The sequence below is a fragment of the Argentina silus genome (assembly GCF_951799395.1).
Source record: "Argentina silus genome assembly, chromosome: 3".
NCBI lineage: Eukaryota > Metazoa > Chordata > Actinopteri > Argentiniformes > Argentinidae > Argentina > Argentina silus.
The window spans coordinates 28,584,220-28,609,194 of record NC_139657.1 but is presented as its reverse complement, the minus strand read 5'-3'; the positions used below and the strand labels follow the sequence as shown (position 1 = coordinate 28,609,194).

The window sequence follows — 24,975 nt, the reverse complement described above, 5'->3', positions numbered from 1 at the left end:
TGGCTTCAGTCTCGTTGTCATCTGACCGGAGATCAATTCGAGAAATATCGGTTACGCTCACCCAAGTTCCTAATTGACAAAAACAGAGAAGTTTATTGTAGCTGTCTCGGATTGTACGATGCCGACAGCCATCCATCATCGTAGAACAGATACAATTGCATATATCTTCTATTTACACACAGCTATTGTTCGTCCAAAAATGCAAAAATCACCGGAAAAATATGTTATACCAATAAATACTTACAAGTGACAATTTAGATAACATATGATCCGATATTAGCACGCCTGCCCCATTTCACGACTATTTGATATATTTGATTTGTAGTACATGTAGTCTACTTATTTTAAATAAATGACTATTATGCATTATCAAATAAATGAAATCGACAATGTATTTACATGTTAAAAAGACATGCAAACTGTGATTGCAGAACAAACTTGATTGCACAGCCGTTTTCGGATTTATAGCACGCGTGCCGATGTGTAGTCCATGACTTGTTTAACGAATTGTTGAAGGTTCCAGTTTGCGGTTTTCACTGTTTTTTTTTAATGAGTGCTCGCCAACGATAGATGGACGTCACAGAAGCGCCGATGTCTCACAATTTTTTTTGGTGACATCATGGTAATGTGATGGGCTAAAGAAATTCAGACCTCTAGAAGCCAAAGTCCCTTCGGCGGGCAGAGTATATCCTGATGTGCTATAGGTATAGCAAAACTAGTTTTTCAGCGGCCTCCCGCATCCAAGAAATACCGAAATACACGAGTCACATATGCTTGTTTCAAGTTGTGTTGTTTGAACGATAATTACTGGCACGTTCCGACAATAAGACAATTCCGTGGCTTTCGCGACTTAAAAATAAAAGCGCGAGGTAATAGATCACTGTAAAGTGATGGGATCACAATATTGAATAATGTATTTCATGAATTAAGGAAATATTACGTAACAGAAAGTAAATCTTTTGTAAACTCCATTATGTGTTCCCTATGCTATCTAGAGGTGGCACTTGTAACTGTTGGGACACAGTAAAGGTCCAAGGATACTTTGTATGACACCCCTCATGGTTGAAACTCACTTGGTTAATGCTCAAGAAGTGTTGCTGAGTGCAGTGATAGTAAAAATCATGTTTATCCTTAGAAAATATTTTGTGTACAGTCCATTATATGTCCCTTATGCAGGTTATCAGTCTATTGTATTATTAGTAAATGTCCTTCAATTTGGGGCCGTAGGACCTAGTTAGACTCCAGGTGTAAGGTGTGAAAACAATAAAAGAATAGCCTTATATAGCTTTACGTAGGTTATGTAGCCTAATACCATTAGTAATGGTAATCGATTGTCTCGTGTCACGATCAGTGACCATAAAGCTAGCTCGATCCAACCGCATATTAGCTAAATTGCACCCGAAAACATCCATTCGATAAACATACACTCATACTTCGGATTATTGTGCGATATAAAAACCCGGAAATTACCCGGAAATAGACGATACCCGAGTAGATTTTCACATCGAGTCGGATTTCTGCTCACACCGGCCCATGCTCTGTAAACCGCAGAGGGGATTGCAAAAAACTTGCAACTGGGAGCCGAACCAACAGGGAATGCCTGTAGTGTGGTCATCATACTGCGACAGCTACGTCAAGGACAAGAAGACGAGGCCGCTCCTCCTGTGGATTCCATCCACGCCATATCGCTATCACCTCTGAACGACACTTCTGTACCTTGGTGCCCCTAGGAAGAGCGGACAAGCCACATTGCATTTCACGGGAATCTTTATTGATAGAAAGGTGGGTTATTGTGGATAAGAAACATCTACTTTATATAACTTGTTGTCACGTGTATTAATACATCGAGCATGTAACCCAATCATCTGTTGCTTCTCTCTTTCAATGTTTACACATTTCTAAAACTTTACTAAGCCGAGTTGTACCCGCTTAGCCAACTGCAATGTGGGCCGGCTGCGTGCACCTGTTAACCCACATCGACGCTTTAATGTGCGATATGAAATAGGGTGTTATACAGTTTTAGATTAGTAACAAGCATTGTTAACTTTGAGGCTAAAACGATGTTGTGTGCAACCCTCTTGAAATCATTTGGGGGGGATATGCAGGATACTCTTTTCTCATTTAGCTCAATGGGTATGATATGATATGGATATCTCTATTCTTCTTTGAGGTGCTACTAAAGTTACTCAACTAGATTTAAATCAGTTTTGAAATCAGAGGGCTCAGATGACCCAGTGACCCACTGTTGCAATGTAGACATGGTGCAATGACTTTTGGATTATTGTCAACTTTAGTCATGCGGTGTATGGTAGATTATCAACCTTCTACCCTTACAAACTAATTTTTTTTTTCCTACTGGCTGTCACGCAACTCTCCCCTAGCAAACTTAACCTGGGTAGCCCTACAGTATCTGTCAGTTTGGATGGATCGATTTTCACACTGTCATAGGTTTCCATACAGTGTATTTTCACAGAAGTGTATATTTGTTCCTCCATATTCAATTGTCTCTCATGTCTGTCACATAATGCTGTCACTGAATTGTGCAGTTGCTTCTTAGTCCTTCACTCTTCTCAAGCAAGGGGGGGGTAAGCCATGTTCAGACTCCTAAGACACCAAGGTAGCAGGACGAGGAACTGCCTTTGTGGCCAGCGGCGCTATGACCACCACAAGAGTGTCATGGCTATCCGACGCGAGGACATCAACGTGTGGGAGAGACGGGCGCCTCTGGCACCCCGGCACATCAAGGAGATCACCAACGCTGGCCACAAGGTCCTCGTCCAGCCCTCCAACAGACGAGCCATTCATGAGAAGGTAGGTGGGAAGAGGAGGGGACTTGCAGGTGTTAAAATGGAGGCAGAGCTGGTTCTTCTTTGGGAGGATGTGTACTGTAGCTGGACATACCTCTACAGGTCAGAAATAAACTTTCATGAACAAAATGTAGTATGTCCTGCTAAATGTTCTTGACAGAATAAAGCCCTTTGTATAGTTCTGCTCCTTATTCAATCTAATTGTGTATAAAACCCATGTGCAACTCAACCAAAGTATGTATGATGTGATCAAGGTAAACTCTTTTGGATCTCTCGCATGTGGTGGTTGTTGGTCCTGGTTACTTGTAGGCTGCAGAATGTATAAAACTTGAATACTGACATATTTCACACAATTTATTCAATTAGATAAACTTTACATAAAGGAGCAATCAACAAATGCCAAAAAACTAACATTAACAGAACAACAAAAACTGTACAGGGGCACATGTCACAGTGACATTAACACACAGGAGCAATGTTTTTTTTTTAAGGCTTTAGGTCTTTTACATAGTTTTATGATATCAGAGCACAGGTGTGTCAATACTGTTTTTATTATGTATATGATGCCCCAGATAGTGCTCTTAAAGTTGAAGTTGGAACTAGCTGACCGTTTCTCTGTTTCATTTCAGTACTATGAGAAAGCAGGTGCTGTCATTCAGGAGGACATTTCAGAAGCCTCGTTGATCGTTGGCGTCAAGAGACCTCCAGAAGAGAAACTTTATCCCAAAAAGACGTATGCTTTCTTCTCTCACACCATCAAAGCACAGGAGGCTAACATGGGACTACTGGATGACCTGCTCAAAAAGGTAAGGTCAAGTTTTGTATTAAGAATATGAAAATACCCGTGCCCGCAAACTCTCACTCAAGTGCAAAAGAATAATTAAACAACATTTCAACTGCTGAAAATGTTGGTAGATAACAGGCAATTCAATGGTAACAGAATAATGCTGGGACCCGATTTTTCACTTTTTAAATGTATGCCAAACAAGAACCCTTGATAGCAAACTTTAACAAACTATACAAAAAAAATTTAAGAACTTTGCAGATTCAAAGTTTGCTAGACCATAACATCTCCCCAAACACTGTTAAATATCTTCTATATATCCACATTAAGATTTAAATATTTCCGCAGAAAGAGTGCAGTGTTAGCTCTCATATGATACATTGAGTTTGAAAACATCTATTTTGGGTGATGAGCTACAGTAAGTAAAGTGGCTTTAGATTTGGTAACAGAATGACTAAATGGGTCACCCACAGAAATGCATGATTTATGGATTTGAAAGGTCCTGTCTTAAAGGTTTAGTATGTAACATTACTCAGATTTCAGACAAACTTACGCCTAGCTCCTACAAGGACACCACACCATGTGTCATTGCACTCTTTAATGAAGACAACAAATCCCTTGCTGTCTCTTTGTTGAAATGTGCAACATAATTCTCAATGGCAGTTACTTGAGCTACATATTTGTGTGATTTGCTGGCTTTGCTTTCCCCACTGTACTCAACAACAATGAAGTCTCAGTTTTTTGGAGCATGAGATGAGGATGTTGATGCAGTAGTTTGTAACTACTACTGTATGATGTCCCATTGTTTTTCAGTGATTTCTGTGGAAGAAACCTTTTGGAACCCCTTTAAGTTCCATGCAGAAGCCGAATGAACCATTTTAGGTTCTGTACAACCTGTACGATCAGTGAATGTAGTCAATTCAATTTAAGTAATTCTGTTACCGATCAGGTGACAGAATGACGAGTTTTAATCACTTATTAATTCATAAATCGATATCAGTAAAACACTTGGTAGGTCTACCTATACTTCTTACTTTTGTTAACATTCATTATTCTTGCTCCTCGTGAGGCATTTCTGTCAGTTTTTGGTAACAGAATGACCCAGAGGCTGGGCAATGATTCTTAAACTTATCATATTTATGATTTCCTCAAAACTAAATGCATGTGTTGATATTAGTTGACCGGGGTCTATACTTGAACATTAATGAGGTTTGATGTTTTTCTAAACACCTTTTTAAATACCTTTTCTGGAAGATGTTTTCTTGATGATTTCCATATGTTTGACCAGAAGTCAAATCCTTTGCTTATCCCGATTATTATGATGGAATATGGTTGAGAAATGTATTTACTTTCCCCAAAATATAGCTTAGCTTTCATTTGGCACCTAATTTGATATGCTCTGGTGATTCTATGCATTTATCAATTTAGTTGACAGGGACAGAACACAACATTTCAGTTTACACATCAATGTAAGACACACACAGTCTACCCACACATGCATATACAAGGAGAGGTCAGTGTGTCCCGGAGTGCAGCTTCCATTTCGGCAAGGCAATAGGCATCATTCTAGACATTCTTTGCCAATGATAATGGTTTTCTAGTCTAAACTTGAGGCATGCTTTGGTACAATTGATAAGCTCAATGTTGTTGCAGTACATGCATGGCGCTACTGTGATTTTTGGGACAAAGCCCAAAGCCTCAGTCTTTTGTGTTTCTGTCTCAGAGAACGGCCCCCAAAAAAGCCCAGGGCCATGGCTGTAAGACCATACCCTGACCTGGGATCTTGTGGAGATATTGGGGACTTTCGTAACTTGGGCAGGGTTTGTGTGTAGGCGTGCGATCCAATTGTCCAATTGGAGAGGCTAGTCTATGGGACTGCTACTTGTTCTGTTACAAATAAAAGTTTATGATATAAACCATTAGTTACTTTGGTTTGTAGTCAAGTTTAGAAACATTTATATGCACTATAAAGTTTGTACATATAGCACCCATTTCATTTCATGGGAAATGTGGCTGGCTGGCTAACTGAACAATCTATGCTAGTTTTCTAAACTAAATAAATGTACATTTCCAAACTAAAAGAATGCCTCGCATTCAACTACACAACTCCTTATAGTTTCAAAGTCAATCGAAGTTCTTAAGATATTCGCTGGAGAAAAATGTGAGAATTATTAACAGATTTATTGTTTCAGTTAGTAGTAGTCATGCTGGTTTGAGGGTGAAACGTGCTGTAAAACTTGTTTCTGACGTCGTTGATGGTTTGCTCCTTCCTGCTCTCCCCAAGTCCTCAGAATCACCGTTGGTAGTGGAAACACAATGCACCAAAAAAAAAAAACACTGTGCTGGAGCCCAAAGAAAGTCTTGAGTGGGACCCAATCTCCCGTGGATAAGTGCCATCAATGCTTTAGTCATGGTTAGTCATTGCTGTGGTCTTTCTAGGAAGTCCGTCTCATCGACTATGAGAAGATGGTGGATGCGAATGGCTTCCGAATCGTGGCGTTTGGACAGTGGGCTGGAGTCGCAGGTAAGCTTTTGTCTTTAGGTCCAAGAATACAGGTGTTACTGTTGTCTGATGTCATGAATAGTGTATAACACATCAAAAACACACTTTTCCTCACAGGAATGATCAATATTTTGCACGGTTTGGGACTGCGTTTCCTGGCGTTAGGACACCACACTCCTTTTATGGTAAGAGTTTCCTCCAACATGTTTCTCATTCCTCCCCTGCTTGATATACGGTTTGCCCATCCACTTTGGAGTCTCTGACACCATTCTTGTTTCATGGTTTCCACAGCACATCGGCATGGCCCACAACTACAGGAACGTCAGCCAGGCCATTCAGGCAGTGAGGGATTGTGGGTACGAGATCTCCATGGGCCTCATGCCCAAGTCCATCGGCCCAGTGACCTTTGTGTTCACTGGCACAGGCAACGTTTCCAAGGTATGCTAGTGCCAACCAAATCAGATGGCCAAACCATTCACTCATTCCAACCTGTTCATACAAGTTGAAGTTCTCGGAAAGTCAATACGTGTTGAACTTTTTATTGGTAGAATTGTCCATCATGATACTTGAAAAACACTGAAGCAATATTTAACAGGCAATATTTAACAGGCCCTTTTTTAACTGCTTTCTTCCACATTGCAGGGTGCCCAAGATATCATCAATGAGCTTCCCTGTGAATATGTGGAACCTCATGAGCTAAAAGATGTCTCTCAAAGTGGAGGTAGTAGAATAACTTATGGATTCTGCATATTGATACATACAGTTCCCTGTGTAAGTAATGGGACAGTAAAACAATGTTTCTTCTTTAGGCTCTATACTCCAAGAGTTTGGATTTCAAATCAAACAATTATGATGAGGTTAAAGTAGAGATGCTCAGCTAACAGAAAACCCCTTCAATAAAAGCTGAGAATCTCTACTTTAACCTCACAGTAATTCTTAGATTTCAAATCCAAACTTTTGTATATAGAGCCAAAAGAAGAAAAAAATACGTCACTGTCCCATTACTTATGCAGGGCACTGTATGTGTATGTTAATGTGTATATGTTGTTTTTTATTTAATGTGTCCCTCATGATCCTACCACATCGTTGTTTCTGGATTCAGATATGACCACCGTCTACGCCACGGTCCTGAGTCGCCACCACCACCTTATGAGGAAGAGCGACGGTGTTTATGATCCCCTGGAGTACGAGTATCACCCGGAACTATACACCTCTCACTTCAGAACCAGCGTGAGTGTGCCGCTGCTGCAGCCTTTCCCCAGTTCACACTGTTCACCTATTGCTGCTGCTCAGATGGGGCACTGCCCGCTGATTGGCCAAGTCATCCTGTCATGCTATCTGTAGCCTGAGCTTATTGGCTTAGTTGCTCCTGTGTCAAAATACACTCACTGAGCACTTTATTAGGAACACAATACTAATACTGGGTAGGGCCTCCCTTTGCTCTCAAAACAGCCTCAATTCTTCATGGCATTGATTCCACAAGATGTTGGAAACATTGTTTTGAGATTCTGGTCCATGATGACATGATTGCATCACGCAATTCCTGCAGATTTTTCAGGTGCACTTTCAAGCTGTTAATATCCCGTTCTACCACATTCCAAAGGCTATTGGATTCAAATCCGGTGACGGGGAAGGCCACTGAAGAACACTGAACTCTGTTATGTACATTGTTATGTTCATGACTTGAGACGACTTTTGCTTTGTGACATCATGCTGGAAGTAGTCATTAGAAGATGGGTAAATTGTGTCTGCACATGGTCAGCAACAACACTCAAATAGGCTGCGGCATTCAAGTGATGATTGATTGGTATTAACAGGCCCAAAGTGTGCCAAGAAAACATTCCCCACACCATTACACCACCTCCACCATGAGAAGGTGAACAGGTGTTCCTAATGAAGTGTTTGCTGAGTGTATATATGATCAATATACAGTATCTGATCAATGCACATAAAAACTGTCTGCTGTGGGGTACCTCCTTGAACATAGTGGAAATATAGTGGAGAATCGCTTTAAATTAGTCTCTTAGTGGCCTGGGGTGGTCCAGTGGTCTAGCACCATAGCCTACACTGCACACACATGCCCATGTTGGCATGGGTTCGAATCCGGCCCATGCCCTCCTCCTCCTTACTTCATTTCTTTCTCTACTGTCTCTGTCCAAAAAAACCTGAAAAAATATACGAGAGTGGGACTGCCCCACTCCAAAAAAATAACCCTTTAAGTTAGTCTTTTACTGAAAGATGAGGACAAAAATAGCTGACCCTGTGGTCAAGACGAGTATTGTACAACGTACGTCCATGTATCCTCAGCCTTCCATTTGTCCTCCCGACCACAGGTGGCGCCCTACACCACATGCCTGATCAATGGCATCTACTGGGACCCCCAGACACCCCGGCTCCTGCGTCGGTTGGACGCCCAGAGGCTGCTGCGGCCCGTAAAGCCTTCTGCCGCGGCCACAGAGGGATGGCCAGAGCTGCCCCATAAGTGAGTCCAGTTGGTAGAGCATGGTGCTAACAACGCTTAGGTTGTGGGTTTGGTTCTGGCTGGGAACATATATGCTGAAAAATGTATGCACTCACTGCAATGTAAGTCGCTTTGGATAAAAGCGTCAGCTAAATGGAAGCTATATATACAGTGCCTTCAGAAAGTATTCAGACCCCTTCACTTTTTCCACATTTTGTTGTATTATAGACTCAATTTAAAATGGATTAAATTAAAAGAATTTGCCATCAATCCACACACAATACCCCAGAATGACAAAGCAAAAACAAGTTTTTTGCAATTTCAGTAAACTTTATTAAAATTGAAATACAGAAATACCTTGTGCATAAGTATTCAGACCCTTTGCTACGCCACTCTTGAAATTAGCTGAAATGCAAAAGTATCATCAACAAATCACTCAATAAGTTGAATTGGGTCCATCTTAATGGATAATAGTTCATGTAATTTTTGAATTAATATCTTTGTTTTTATAGGATCTCTGATTTGCATAGGAATCAATTACACACTGTGTAGATTAGGATGTCACTACCAACTCAGCAAATTTCATAATTGTTCCTCTCCATTTACTCAGTTTGTAGTGACAACCTGATCCACACAGTGTGTAATTGATTCCTATGCAAATCAGAGACCCTGTAAAAACAAAATAAAAAGATATATACAGTGCCTATAGAAAGTCATCATACCCCTTTGAAATAGTTATTATATTTGTTGTACAGCCTGAAATCAAAACCCATTAAAAAAAAAAAATGTATTATGTACAACTTTAGCCATACAACATCAAACTAATGAAAAAAAGGCAACAGTTCTGAAAATGTATAAAAAATGAAAAACAAGAATAACAGGGTTGGAAAAGTCATCAGTCCCCTGATTTAATACTTTGTAGAGCCACCTTTTGCTGCAATTACAGCCATCAATCTGTTTTGGTATGTCTCTACTAGCTTTGCACACCTAGATTGGAAAATATTTGCCCATTCTTCCTTGCAGAATTGTTCGAATTCAGTCAAATTCCGTGGTGAGCAGCGATGGACTGCTCTCTTCAAGTCCATCCACAGATTTTCGGATTTAAGTCAGGGCTCTGACTTGGCCACTCAAGGACATTCACCTTTCTATCCTTAAGCCACTGCGTTGTTCTTTTGGCGGTATGTTTAGGATCGTTGTCGTGTTGGAAGGTGAATGACCTGTCCATCTTCAGCTGTCTAGCAGAGGGACGCAGGTTGTCCTCAAGAATTTGGGTGTACTTGGCAGCATCCATTTTCCCTTCAATCCTGAACAATTGCCCAGTCCCTGCTGAAGAGAAACATCCCCACAACATAATGTTGCCACCACCATGCTTCACAGTAGTAAAGATTTCACAGGGTATGATGATTTTCTATAGGCACTGTATATGTGAGTGAGATCCCCTCAAACACTAAAAAGCCGCTTATTTCTTTTTTTTTTTTCTCTCTCTTTTTTTTTTTTTATAAATCTAACCTTCATTTAACCAAGTCCCTTGAGAGAAAAAATAAAATAAATAAGGATAGACAGTGCCCTGCATAACTAATGGGACAGTGAAGCATGTTTTCTTCTTTTGGCTCTGTACTCCAAAAGTTTGGATTTGAAATCAAACCATTACTGTTAGTTTAAAGTATAGATTCTCAGCTTTTATTCGATGGTATTTGTGTACATATTGGTCTCATCATTTAGAAATGACAACACTTTTATACATAGTCCCACCAAAAGTAATGGGAAAGATTCATATTATGTCCAAATTAAGCACATGTTTAGTATTTGGTCAACAATCCTTTGCATGCAATAACTGCCTGAAATCTGCGACCCATTGACCCCACCAGACGCTGTCTATATTCTATGGAGATGCTCTACCAGGCCTGTACTGCATAGTTGTTTGTTTTGAGGACTTTTGCCTAAAATCTTAGCAGGAAATTAAGTGCATATTCAATTGGATTCTAATCTGAAGATTGACTTGGCCAGTCAAGAACGTTCCACTATTTGGCCCTGAAAAACTCTGTAGTTGTCATGGCGGTATGTGTTGGGTCATTGTCTTACTGTATGACGAAGCTGGAGGCATTTGGTTGTACTCAAGCAGATGATATGTTTCGAAAGTTAGCCAGTTCTATTGACAGCTATACATTCCCAAACCATAACACCCCCTCCACCACGTTTCACAGATGAGGTGGTATGCTGTAAATATTGGGCAGATCATTTTTTCTCCAAACTTTCCATTGATAAATCACTCTGGTACATGATAATGTCAATCTGATCAGTCTCTCTCTCTCTCCTCAGACTGCTGGCCATCTGTGACATATCGGCTGATGCGGGGGGCTCTATCGAATTCATGACTGAGTGTACCACCATAGATAAGCCTTTCTGTATGTATGATGCTGACCAGCACATAGATCACGACAGGTACAAACGCACAGATGGCCACCGCTAAAGATCACCCGACACCTCACCTGCTGAACTACCTATACCTCAGCATGCTGGGAAATGTATTTAAATTGTGTCACTCAGTGGTGAAGCTCAGTGAAGCCTCAATGGAGTTGAGCCAAATGTTAATGATTAGGGCCCAGAGATTTTCCTTACCTGCCAAACATGCCAGGCCCTAGTTAGACTAGATCTAGTGCCTCAAATTTGCCCTGGTAAGGTCACTTTGTTCATTGTTTGCATTTTTCCAATTCATGTGAACTGACCAGGAAAACCTCTAGTATCCAGCTGCAACAAGGGCTCAAAGGTTTGGTCACAGGAAAAACTTGTGCCCCTACGAATGATTAAATAATTCCACCCATTGTAGCCCTCATTTAACTTATCATTAGTTTTGAGTAACATGTTTTCTGTGTAACATGTTTTCTTTAAGAATTTAGTTTCCTCCCTCTCTGTTCCTTCAATTCACGCCCATTTGATGGTGTATTCCTTTCCAGTGTGGAGGGCAATGGCATCCTCATGTGCTCCATTGATAACTTGCCTGCCCAGCTCCCTATCGAAGCCACAGAGTATTTCGGAGACCGCCTGTTTCCCTTCATTTGGGAGATGGTAAGACCAGGGAATGTGGTAAGGTGCATGGAACCAATGATGTTGCAGGATGGCAGGGCGTCTGGTTTAGTTTGCTTGGGGAAAAGGCTGCGCCAGTGTGGAACACCATACATGCACACATGTCTGCTCCTGCTTACTGTAACTGCCAGGGATGGGTAAAAGCCTCTTTAAAGGAAGCCCATGCTAGCGGCATCTTCCCCGTCTCTCGCAAAAGCAGTAGTAAATCCAGAGAGTGGCATATCTCTAGTATATTCAATCTCTGGCTGGGTGCTTAAAGCTGGAATTCTGTTTTTCCTGCCTTGACTCATAATTGTTTCTGTTTCTCAGCTCCCCTCTGATGCTAATAGGCCCCTAGAAGAGGAGGAATTCACCCCCCAAGTCAGAGACGTGAGTGTCACATACATGCAAATCCCTGACTCGTTTTTGTGTCATGAATGAAAGGACTAATTAACATATACATTTTTCTTTGATGTGGGGGGGGGGGGGGGGGGCGGTTAGACACTCTGGCAAACTGTGAAATGTAAGTGTAATCAGAAAATTGCACATTTATCATGTCGCGAGTAAGATATATTTATACCAAGACCTTTCGACCATCACCTGTTATAAAGTCACATTTAGCTCTTTGTCTGGCTGAAAAGGTACTTTAGTGATTGATAGAGTAAACCGCAGCAGTGGAAATAATACAACAATAACCTCTTTTCATTTACCTTTAATTGAAGTCTGTCATAACTTCAAACGGGAAGCTCACCCCAAAGTTTGAATACATCGAAAAACTTCGTGAAAAAAGGTAAGATAGTATGGCACTATTGTTATTTGAGAATTACTTTCTTCTTGTAATGTGTGATGTTATCTTTTATGCTTTTGCAAGATTTGTTTGTTTTTTGTGTATCCACATTCCGTAACATTGTTTATTCTGTTAAACTCAATGTTTAATGTATGCCTTATTAATGTAATAACAATGTTGTCTTTAATAATACCTTTTATATGTTGGAGTTAGTAAGCCATGGACGATAGAGCAGAAAATATCATATTTACAGATTGTTAATTTGTTATAGTTTGTTGGTTTTTGCCAACCATTTTGTTTAAGAAAATAAATGTAATTAAATTGCTTTGGCAAATATGCCTGTCACATCATGGAGTAACTGCATCCAAACTAAGGACGAAATCTCAAAAGATTACTTGACAGGTAAAACTTCCCTTTTATCTAATTTAGAATGTTTGCTGATTGGCTAGTAAAGGTTGTTAATACAGTCTTTGTAGATAGCCGAGTTTACCTAGCAAGTATAAAGTAGTGAACGTAGCTCAGCGATAACTGAACAGCTAGATCAGCTGAATAGCTTGTTTATGTGACTTGTACCCCCCATTTGTTGCCAAGTAGCTCATGCTTTTTTGGTGTAATGTGTCATGTCCTCCAACCAGCAGAGGGAGCTCTCTCTGGTCCCAGTCTAGGGGTTATTAACTACAGCTCATCAGGTGCCGGCTGCTAGAGTCTCTACTAACCCTTAGCTTGCTGTTCCGTCCCTGCACAATGCGCTCAGGGTGTGTGCCAACCTACCGCTGCCTTAACACCTTGCATGGCTAGGGTGCTGCTGCCGCTACTGCTGAGACGTTGGAGTTTATACCTTCACACTGAGTGGCTCTGTCGTGGGTACATAAAGGATTTTCTCACTCTAAAAACACGCCAATCAACCCTCCTGTCTGGTCTCCCTGTTTTGGCATGCCAATGAGAAAATCTGCCTCTTTTTGTTCGTTGTTTCGTAATTCCGTCATTCTGTTGATTTTGTTGAATAGTTTCTCCATTTGATTGATTCATGTCATTGATTTATTATGTCTCACTTACTGGTGTAACGTAACAGCCTACACTTGATTTGATCATGCTGTTTCTTTTTGTCCGATAATAGACTGGTTCATTTATCAAACAGATAATTTAATGCAAAAAAACCTACTTAATATCTCCATTGTTAGTTTTACTTAGAAGCTTCTTCCATAATCAGTGTTGCTCCATCTTTAGAGTATTCATGTGTTGTGTCTCTAAAGGCTTACCTATTGTAAAGCTAGATATACAAATAAACAGTATTTGTTTAAGCTTGGTCTGAAAATGAGTTGAATGGATTCAAGCATTAGCCTCACACTAGCATACGTTTATCTTAATTGGTTTGACCCTGATCCATGACTCACTTGAGCGCTTGCTGTTCATATCACTTTGTGGCCCAGTTCAAGCCCTCTTCAAGCAGGATCAATTGTAAAGAGAGAGTAGAATTGGAAAGGGTGGCAAATCCTTTCATTGCTCAGACCAAGGCTTTCTGTTTTGTGGGCCTGACAGATGTTTCTTTTCCTTGCTGTTCCACCTCTCTAGACAAGCCATATCTAATAATCTTAAGTCCTTAAATCCCTTTTATTGAGTATGGTTCTTTAAGATATGTAACCTTGGGGAAAATGTGCCCCTTTTTAATTAAAGTAAGTGGACTGCTGGCTGGACTTCATGCCTGTCCTATTGTATGTACGTGTGTCTTGTCGCATCCAATTAGTCTAAAGCTGCCAATTCGATCCTGACGACTCCCTGGGGATTTGTAGGGGATATTAGGGGGGTGGGGGGGATGTATTAGAAATTGCTGAGTAAACTGCTGATTTTACAGGTCACTTGGAGGGGGGGAGGCGGTTTTGAGATTTTATTAACAAGTCTGATCTGGCCTTGAGGTCAACCTGTTGTAATTTGGCATTTAAACATGATATTTTTCCATAGATTTGCCTGTCTAATGTAATAGATTTTTTTTCATTTCCCCAAACGATTGTCATAATTGGAGTGTGATTTTCTGATTTTCTGGTTTGTGTGAGGTGCGACATACTCCTTTAGGCTTTGTTCATTGGTTTGATCTCATGTACTCATTGAACGCTCTTCTTTGGGGGATGCAAATTGAAGTGTTTGTGGTCGATTTATTTGAATACATTTTCCAAACTCTGCTTGTCAAACAAATCAACAAAAGAATCCTGGTCATAATTCACAGCCAGATCACGTGTGCATGGGCACTCATATTTGTGTCTACTGTTTTTATTTTGTCACATTTTTGTTAGTGAGTACTGTACATTTTTGCTAGTAATAGTACCGAATGATAGCTTTATTCTGTGGTCATGATGACATTGTGTATGACCCCCTTCCAGGGAGCAAGCCCAGATCTTGAAGAACGTGGGAATGAAGCGAGTGCTACTACTTGGCTCAGGCTATGTTTCAGGTCCTGTCATTGAGTACCTGACCCGCGACCCTGGGACTCAAGTAACTGTTGGTAAGGCCAACCTGGCAACACTTCTCAGATGAATGGACACCTTGCCCAAGCTAATAATTACAGTAATACATTGTAAGAATTATTTTGTTGGGCACTCCCTGTGCTCTGTGCTGGGGCCATTTATTTTCCAATTTACTAACCTCTATAATCCTGGTGCATCACTGCATTTGTATGCACATGATATTGTATGGTACATGATGGTCTTACTGATGCCATCTCCATCATGGTCCTGACAACCTGATGTAGAACTTATTTAGTATTGAAAAGCCAAGTTCAAATTCAATTGACGTATGAGCATGGACAACTTCTTTGTAAAGTGTATAGAGTGGATGTGATTTCAGTTCAAATGGAGATTGTTACAACTCCTTACAGCTTTTATTGTGTGCCTCTTTTTGTTTTTAGCATCAGTCTTGTTGAACCAGGCAGAAGAGCTGGCAGGCAAATATCCCAACACTGTACCTGTTATGCTGGATGTCACCGGCAAAGAAGGTCACTTGGAGTCCCTGATCAAAGAACATGACTTGGTCATCAGGTACAGACGTGCACGCATGCCCCAAATGAGTGAGCCAGTCATGGCTACGGGACAGTGTTTTTGATGACAGGGCTAAAGGGTTTTGTCGTCTTTGTCTCCCAGCATGCTGCCATACGTATATCACCCTGTGGTTGCCAAGCACTGCATCAAAAAGAAGGTGAATATGGTGACTGCTAGCTACCTGAGTCCAGCCATGAAGGAGCTTCAACAGAGGTGAGTAAGAGTGGTGCACAGGGCGATGAGAGGAGATGATGCAGAACATTTTATTTGCATCTTCATTCTAATGTTGGTGCATTGCCTTGCAATTGAGTTAAAGTAAGCTAAGGGGACACACACAGAGACACTTGACCTCATTTTAGGGAATTGCATTCCCCGGAAGAGCTGCCAATCGAGTATATTACCCTTGTTGTGGCTGTGTGATTGAGTGTGTTTGTTATGTGCATTTGTGTCCAGTGCTGAGGAGGCAGGCATCACCATAGTGAACGAGATAGGCCTGGACCCTGGCATCGACCACATGTTGGCTATGGAGTGCATTGACCAAGCCAAGGCTGACGGCTGCATTGTGAGTAAGATGTGTGTGTGTGTCTGTGTCTGTGTCTGTGTGTGTCTGTGTGTGTGTGTTGTGTGCTTATAATGATTGTTTGAACGTATGTCGACAGGATGAGTGGCATCTTGTCAGTTACTGGCAGCCATATTGATTGTGGACCGAACAATGTGTCCCTGATTTGTTCAGTTAACTTGAGACATGAAAATGGACTGCTTATGTCACAGCAGAATGCACTACATGTTTGGTCAAATCGTGTGTGTGTGTGTGTGTGTGTGTGTGTTTAGGTGGAGTCCTACAGTTCATTCTGTGGCGGTATCCCTGCTCCCGAGTGCTCAGACAACCCTCTGCGCTACAAGTTTAGCTGGAGCCCTTATGGAGTCCTCCTAAATACCATCAGCCCTGCCATTTTCCTCAAAGACAATGAGGTACAGTGGCCAGAGAGGACCAGAAAAGGCTAAAAACACACTCTGGAAAAAGTCCTTGAGTTAATTCTTCTTTTTTTCGATGAGTTATCTTTATAGCAGGGGAAAAAGGTTGAACTGATCAAGTTTAAAAGTGTTATTGTCATATGTTCTGGGATATAGGGGAGTGCAATTATGTTGTTACCTAGTACAAAAGTACTATAAACGATAGAAATACTATTTTTTCCTCGAAAATTGTCACTATAACTACATATTGAAAAGCCAAAAACTTTGCACAGTTTGCTTATAATTGGTGTACTTCCGATATTGGCACCGTCTTGAATTTGCTGCCAACGAGCGTCTAGCGACAAGTTCCTTCTCCTGCTCAGGTGATGAGCATCCCAGCAGGGGGTGCTCTGATGGACTCAGTGGCTCCCATGGACTTCCTGCCTGGCTTCAACCTGGAGGGCTTCCCCAACCGCGACAGCACCAAATACTCTGAGACCTACGGCATTGAGTCAGCCCACACACTCATCAGGGGCACGTTACGCTTCAAGGTAGGCCAAACCCTTGAGCCTATACCTGATAGCTGAATACAAAAAAGTAGTCTTGGATCATCTGCTCATTAGGAAGATGTTGATGGTGGTGATGATGATGATGATGAGAATAGGCATTCTACCTGCTATTGTGTATTAACATCAGTGATAAAGTGACATACTGTAGATGATCAAAGGTTTTTAATAATAGGCACTTGGCCCCATAGGGCAAACGAGGCCACTGCACCACCCCCAATTAGTGGGCTTGCTAACCCTAACTCCAAAAACTCTAAATCGTTTAACATGGTGGAATGTTGATTTAGGCAACATTTTGTGAGCTCCTTTGTTGTATCTTTTAGGCTTGACATTAACATTTTGTAAGCCCACAAAGTTTCTTAAGGAACTTATTTTTGTAGTTTTTTGTTTTCTTTTTCGAATGATGCTCTTTTAAATAAATCTTCTCGAAATATGACCTTATTTGGTCATTGTTGTGAAGCACTGTCACTCACTCATTACTGACTTATTTAACTGTTTGGGCTCATTCAATGATATGTGAAATGTACAGTTTCTCTCTTTATGTTGTAGTGTAGTTTGCCATATGTGTGACGTGCTTGTTTGCAAAAACAATGCCTGTGCCTTGTCATCCCACAGGGTTTCAGCAATGCCATGAGTGGTTTAGTGAAGCTGGGATTGATCGACTCTGAGCCCTGCCCCATGCTGAAGCACACCGCCCCTCCTGTCTCCTGGGTAATGGGCTTGAGCATATATAATACATTTGATTAGAAATTGATTTTAATATATTATTTTTTTAAATGCTACGGCACAGCCAGCGAAAGCTACATCACTGATACAGGAGTAGAGCTTAAGTCTGACTACTTTGGAGATTAGACTGAGAGGCCAATATGATGTTTTGTCAGTTCTGTGGTTAGTTACAGTGGTGGTGAATGTGGCCTCCGGCTACAGTAGTTTCCACCTGATGGCCTTGATCCTCAACTTGGAAATCTATAGAAGTCCAGAGAGGACCAACAAAAAAGATCTTATGTCAAGATCACTTCATAGCAAAAGTTGTTTTGCCGAGTTCACACGGTCATTTTCTCATGATCACGACATAACAACATGTTATGTTTTGTCAAGATCACAAGATAAACTCTCTAAATAGGAGTGGATGAAGTTGATGATACTGTAGCTTGACAGCAGGGGGCGTAACGCTGGCCGGTGCACTGCCACTTATTTTATAGGTGATGAACGGAGCTCGTATAAATATTCCTGTGAAAAATTCCCATTGGTAGTTTTTAAATGACAGACCGTAATGTACAGTCCAAATAACAGTGTGTCTACATTGTCCCAGAATCAACAGCCTGGGCCAAAAGGCTCAACCTTCCATGTGCTCCCGCAAGAAACATGTTCAGGACTTCATTGACACTGCTGGGCAAACACATTCCATATTAGCTGAGATCCTTGATCGACAGTGCCTTCGGAAAGTATTCAGACCTGAGAATCTATAATTTAAACTAATAGTAATAGTTCGATTTGACATCCAAACTTTTGGATTAAGAGTGACATAGAAAAGGGTCTGAGTACTTATGTACATGAGGTATTTACATTTTAATACATTTATTGCGGTACTGTGTGTGTATTGATGGCAAATTCTTTTCATTTAATCCATTTTAAATTGAGTCTATAACACAGCAAAATGTGGAAAAAGTGGAGGGGTCTGAATATTTTTCGAAGGCACTGTATATACTGATCTATGATATATACACACTATGTAGAATTGTATGAAATGCCCATACAGAAGTCGTTGCCACTGGGTGGAGGGTGCATGCTTTCATAGTAACAATATGAAATGTATAGCTGAATTGGAAGCCATCTAACTGACAGACAGTCAATGCAATTTCTGCCTGTTAAAAAAAGAAAGCTGATGCGCTGATCGACCGTGGGCATCGACTCCATAATACTGTCACGGTGTCTTCAACTTCCTTAAAACATCATTGTTATGTCGTGATCACAAGATAAATAAGTTGTGATCTCAACATAACAAGAATCTTTTCAAATGTATTCATATGTCCTCTCTGGACTTACTGCTATGAAAAAAAAATAAACATTTGACTTATAACATGTTATCTTTGCACAGGAATACAGTAGACTCCTGATGTAGTGTATATCCGATAAAAACACCTTCTCTGGTATTGTTACGACCTACCTGAGGATCCTTCTGCTCTTCCCTGTGAAACAGAAAGAGCTCCTCTGCAAACAAACCGGCCTGTCCCCTTCTCTCTCCGACAACGCCTTCGAGGGTGCCATATACGATCGCATCGGGAAAGATGACTTCAGGATGGACACTCTCAAATGGTTAGAGAGCATGCAGTCCTGACCAGAGCTGTAGATCCACATGGTCTTGCTCCAAATCATATAGATTGCTTACTTCCTTGGAGTCATCAATGGTCTTACCAGGTTTGGATAGAGGTGCAAGTGGCCTTGTTCCAAATCTACAGAAGCAATCCTTCCTTCCTTAAAGTAACACTTGCTCATACATGACTGGATAGGTGTATGTGGGTTTTGCATAATGCTTTCACCATTTCAGATGTTAGGCTGGTAATTTGCCCAAGGAAAAGTGAAAGGGAGGAAGGATACATTTTCTTTTTTCTTTTTTTTTGGACACAATTTAGCAAACCGTCCATGACAGGAAATAATTTCAGCACTCATGAAGCCCACAAAGATTCTGAATGTCAAGGTTTAGTGAACAATGAATATCTACGGCCCACACCATGTTCACTGTACACCATTGTCATCATTTAACAATTTGAAGGTCATTCTAGGACTGAGTTTTCTGTTGCTATTGCTATTTGGAGTGTAAGGAGGGTTAGCATGCCTCTACTTTAATGTTAACCACCTTCAGTCTTCGAAAGAGTGTCTTACTGTAGGTTGTGTTGACGGCTCTCAGTGTTCTACAGTATTGTATTATGGAGCACAATTAGACATGGTAGCATTGAGCAGAGAATTACTGAAATATGAAAGGTGAATTGTTGAAAACGTTCCCATATCTTCCTGAATCCCATGTATGTGTAACTGTTTGTGTGGTCAGGTTTGGGATGTTGAGTGAGGAAGCTGTTCCCCATGCTGAGACGGTGTTGTTGGCTCTGACAAAGCACCTGGAGGCCAGACTCTCCTTTGGTAAGACTAGAGGAAACACTAAAGAGACCATATCTCCATCTTTAGTGTTTTCTCTTCTCTAAGGTCTCTCCCCCTTTTTACATTTTATATTTTTCTCTTTACTGCATTGAAAGGTGAGACGTGACACTCTCCATTAAAAGAAGTATACATTTCTTTCAGCAATTCTAGTCTCTAATCATATTTCTCTCCTGCATACAGAAGACACTAGATTAATGGTCCTATAATAGCAGAGTAGGCAGATTAACATGTTGTTGACTGAATTTTGTAATTATAGATATCTAAGCTAGAAGTCACCCCGCTGTGTGCGATTATGCCATATTGCTTAGTCTACCTTTTAAATTCCTATATTTCTCTGTTTTTCCACTTTTAGCTTTTCTAACATGGTCCCTCTCTGTCCCCCCCCCCCCCCCTCCACCCCACACCCCTTTCAGACAAGGGGGAGCGGGACATGGTTATCATGCGTAATGACGTGGGCCTGCGTCACTCTACAGGCGAGCTGGAGACCAAGCACATCAGCATGGTGGTCTACGGTGACACCAACGGCTACTCTGCTATGGCTAGGACCGTCGGCTACCCCACCGCCATTGTGGCACGCATGGTGCTGGAAGGTCAGTAGTCCTGTGGGGGTGGCGGGCCCCACATGAAGGTGGTCTAATGTCATAGCTTCTTATTGTCATTATAACTAGTCATAAACATCTATGGCATTTCATAATAGTCTATTAAACGTCACAAGTAGAACTGTGCATAGCATTGCTCAAAAGCATGGTTAGCTTGTTGTGATATGACTTTGATAAGCAGTCAGTAATGATGACATTATGGATGAATTAGATTAAACGATTAAAAGTCAATCTGACTACCACTTCTTATCTCTCACTGTCAGCGGCACAGCTAAAGCAAGTCACCAGTCTGAGATTGTGGGCAGGTTTTGTCTGATCAGATTAGATGCCGATGAGCAAATCACTCCTGGCTGGCCGGTCACCCAAGAGCTCTGCAGTCACAGTTAAAAAACATTTGTTGTCACTGAAATTATGCAGTGGATTAATCCTGATTTAACTTGATATGTCAAGTTTGTAACAGTATTAATAATACGCTTAGATACAATTCGGACATATATCAACTGTGATAACTCTTTAGCTAATTGTTTAACTCAAATTAGTGTATGGTATCATACTCCTATGATATAAATCAATTTCTTGCCTTATTAAACCACATAACCCTTAGTTTTAGGCTTACAAACTTTGGCAAAATAAGATTATGCTCATGGGCATTGGGAGATGTGCCCCTTTGTGACCTATTAAGTAATTTTTAGGCATTTTAACGCTATATAGGGAACACCTTTTAGCTCAACAACACCCCCAGAGACAAAATAATACAGTGTAGCAGTGTTTCCTATACAGTGTAGAACTATAGGTTTCAATGAATGGTGGTGTTTTACTTTACTATCAGGAATCCTGACATCCAATCCAATTTAGCTTTCAAGAAAGTGAAGTGGAGATAAACTGAATGCTTTCCCTCTGCAGGAGAAATCAGTACGAAGGGACTAGTGCTGCCAATGACAAAGGACATCTATGGACCAGCTCTGAAGAGACTGCAGGAGGAGGGCCTCCAGTTCACCTCCAAAAGCACCCTGCAAGAGTAACCCCACCCCTGCCCAGTGCACCCCCACACACAACATGAGCAATAGGTTGTGTCACAATAGTGTCAAATGGCTTCCTTTTTATTGTCCTCTCCTGCATCTTACTGGAGACATTTATCAGGTGTGTGTGGCAGAAGCCGGCATTCGCTGTTTGAATTAAGTCAGATTCTGCATTAAGTCAGTGCAGATGAAGGAAAGAAGATGATAAAAGGAAGCCACTTAAGACGACGGAGAGACGGTCATGAGTTCAAAACAGACAATGTCATACACAGCTACCCAGGTACAGATGGAGATATATGAAAAGGCACAAAAGACAGGGAGGTTAAGATTTTTCCCCAGAAAGCACAGGCTGTGCATTAGAGCGCAGAGAGACATGGGGTGAATCTCAATAGTTGAAAGTCGCGACCTCGCTCCATCTTTTCTCCTTTGCCTAATCTGAGAGTACAGGGACCAGGTGGACACTCAAAGAATCAGATTTCACCTCTAGTCTAGTATGTTCACATCAGTGCGGATGATGAAGAGGAATGGAGACGATACCACTTTAGACTACTGGAATGCACCCATGGCCATTTCATGACGCATCAAAAATAACTAAATGATAAGGCTCTGATGAAAACATATTATTGTATTGGAACATCCATGTTAACGCAACAAAATGTGAACAATGAGGAACATGCAAATAGCACTAGATGTCGAAAATATCTGATGTGCTCAAGGAATTCCTTCAGAGCAGCATATTCTTTTCTCTGATATTGTCTGCTTTTGAATGTAACTTAAATGTCATGGTGCAAACCCACCATAAATCTCTAAACAGTAAAACATACATTTTGCTTTACACACAGTGACTTGAGTAAACTGTCATCCATAGCTCATACTACCCCGGAGCCCTATATGGCTGAACAAAATGTCTACACTGTATTTGTGTGCAGCACATAGTGTATAGATGTATTTAAGAGCAAAATTGTTCCATTTCAGTTTACTCTTATTTAAAGAGAAAACATTGAAATGGCTGAATTTTTGTAAAGATGTCATTTTATTTATTTTACAGATTGGACATAAATAGTTCCCTCAGAACACTAGCAAAATGCTTAAGCTTTATTACATTATTGAAATGTAAAATTGTGACAACTAACCAATGATTTTTATTTTATTGTGAAAACAACCTTTTTTTAAGCAAATATTCTAGAGATTAACAGTTTTATTGAGACAGATATATATTTGTATTTTAACTCACAATGCTCAGATCAGAATTCGAAATCAGGCACTACCTCCTAGGCACTCCTGTAAATGTGAACTATTGGACTATTGCGCTATTGGTGTAGGCAATCAAATCAGAGGTCAAGGTGAAAGAATGGTATTTCCTGAATCTATTAAATCCGACAGCAGTGCACTGCGTAGGGGGTATGGGCGAGGCCACGATTTGGAATTCAGCAAGTGTGCTCAAGTGTCTCTGAAAGACTAAAAAACTTTTTTTTTTGTATTTAATAGACAAATTAAAAGGGAAGCGAACCATTTGAAGGTCTTGTGTGTTTTTGTGATTGAGTGAGTGGTGAAACATTAACAATCAATCCAGTCAAGTACCCGTCACAGCACACACAAAGAAAACTGCATTCCAAATGTTGTCAGGAAGACCTTTTCAACTTGAACAAGAGGTTCACTTTCAGCTCGTGCTTGTATCATCAGAGTTTTGACATCCTTGCTTACAAACTTTGTAAACGTCACTCTCTCTACTTTTTTCAAGGGCGAAGTTATTTTATCATTGAAAAAGAGTAAGTGCTCAGTCTTAACGAACATGGTTCCAAAGCTGTTACACCATAAATTAAGAGAACGTGTCTATCTACTTACTTGCCACTAAAAATACTAAACATCATTTAAAGGAAGACTCAGCGATACGATTTGGCAATGAAATAGCGGGCTTACTTCCGGCAGAGATACTGTAACAAGCCAGACAATTCACTTGCCAGCCGTGGCTTGCCCATTGCATTGTCGCGTTCGCGTGGGTCTTCAGCATTGCTACGAGTGAAACATCTTGCTTGCATAGTAACTTATTATCACTGAGTCCACTTTTAACTTACTGTTTAATGTTTTCTTTGAAGGATTAATATGTGGAAAATAATGTTAGGACCTGGGGAAATAAAAATCATGTTCACTATAATATTTAAACTTCAAACATTGGTCAGGTAGATCTAATTTGTTTGACCTACCATGGCTTATGGTTCCATTAAGGCACCAATAACAACCAGTAATAAGATATTGTACAGCTTTGATATTGTACCATATAAAATATGATGCCCATCAAATATTGAAATCTCTGCATTAATCCCAAAAAAATATGCACAGGTTTGAATGGGTGTTATTAAGTCATCACGTTAGTGGATGCCAGCCTCTGACAAAACAATCAGCTTTTTTCCTCTACTCAATTTGGGCCCATCCATGCAAACTAGGCCACCAAGCTGAGGATAATTGGGCATGTAATTATTAAAAGTCAAAAATGCAAATTAAGGTATGGATACAGCCGCCGGTCAAGACGGTGTCTGGACATTTGACCTATTTTCTCCTGAAAATGCGCATTTCTTTTGGAGTCTTAGACCGGATTAGAACATGAAAATCAATTGGAATAACCAATTCTCCGGACGGATTATAACCATAACTCCTTTGAGTCGCATCGCTGTCTCCAGGAATCCATAATCCAGTGTCTGAGATGGATCCGTTTTTTTACAAGCCATCCATGCCCCCCCCCCCACCCTTGTACCTTTGAATGGCTCATCAGGAGTCTGTCCAACGATTCTCTCATAGCAAATCTTTGATCATCTTTGGGTGAAGGAGGGGAGGGGGTTAGCACATTGAGAAGGGCTTTGTGGCAGTTATGGAATAGTCTTTTTTTCCAAACTTACACTTTCTTTAAAAATGTTTGCACAGTATGTCAACAAAGCAAAAATGACAACTTGTTTGTAATTAATTATAGTTTATAGTCTCAAACTTTTTTTTTTTTCTGAGGCGAAGTTATTTTATTGAAAATACAATTTCTAGATATTAATACAGTTTTTAAACATTACAGGAGGAAAGTATAATTTCAAATTATAGGTCAGCATGTATTTTATCTTCTAAAAGAGAATGGACAATTTCGTTGCTTTAGATACTTTAACTAAGGCTTACACCTTTTGTTAAATTGTTACATTTGAAGATCAACTTTAAGGGACCTTCCGTGTACATACTGTACAAATCTATGCAGACGTTGTGATTTATA

The 24,975-nt window shown here is 40.6% G+C and overlaps 1 protein-coding gene across 3 annotated transcripts; it reads left to right on the top strand.

The window, feature by feature from the left end:
* Window positions 1-1,659: 1,659 nt before the first annotated feature.
* aass (aminoadipate-semialdehyde synthase) lies at window positions 1,660-23,242 on the top strand. 3 transcript variants are annotated; one of them, XM_083666920.1, is made up of 25 exons: window positions 1,660-1,782; window positions 2,558-2,811; window positions 3,437-3,613; window positions 6,031-6,115; window positions 6,212-6,279; window positions 6,386-6,532; window positions 6,737-6,815; window positions 7,197-7,324; window positions 8,428-8,576; window positions 10,875-10,997; window positions 11,510-11,621; window positions 11,949-12,008; window positions 12,341-12,408; window positions 12,796-12,807; window positions 14,781-14,902; window positions 15,305-15,434; window positions 15,537-15,647; window positions 15,888-15,996; window positions 16,266-16,406; window positions 16,772-16,939; window positions 17,570-17,665; window positions 19,155-19,270; window positions 20,004-20,092; window positions 20,524-20,700; window positions 21,613-23,242. In XM_083666920.1, the coding sequence occupies exons 2-25, from the start codon at window positions 2,593-2,595 to the stop codon at window positions 21,729-21,731; spliced, it is 2,805 nt and encodes a 934-aa protein (XP_083523046.1). In that variant the 5' UTR covers window positions 1,660-1,782; window positions 2,558-2,592; the 3' UTR covers window positions 21,732-23,242. The 3 variants fall into 3 exon arrangements, 2 of the variants coding, with proteins under 2 accessions (XP_083523046.1, XP_083523047.1); XR_014554148.1 differs by lacking the exon at window positions 21,613-23,242 and having other exon boundaries at window positions 19,159-19,270; window positions 20,524-20,662; XM_083666921.1 differs by lacking the exon at window positions 12,796-12,807.
* Window positions 23,243-24,975: the final 1,733 nt, after the last annotated feature.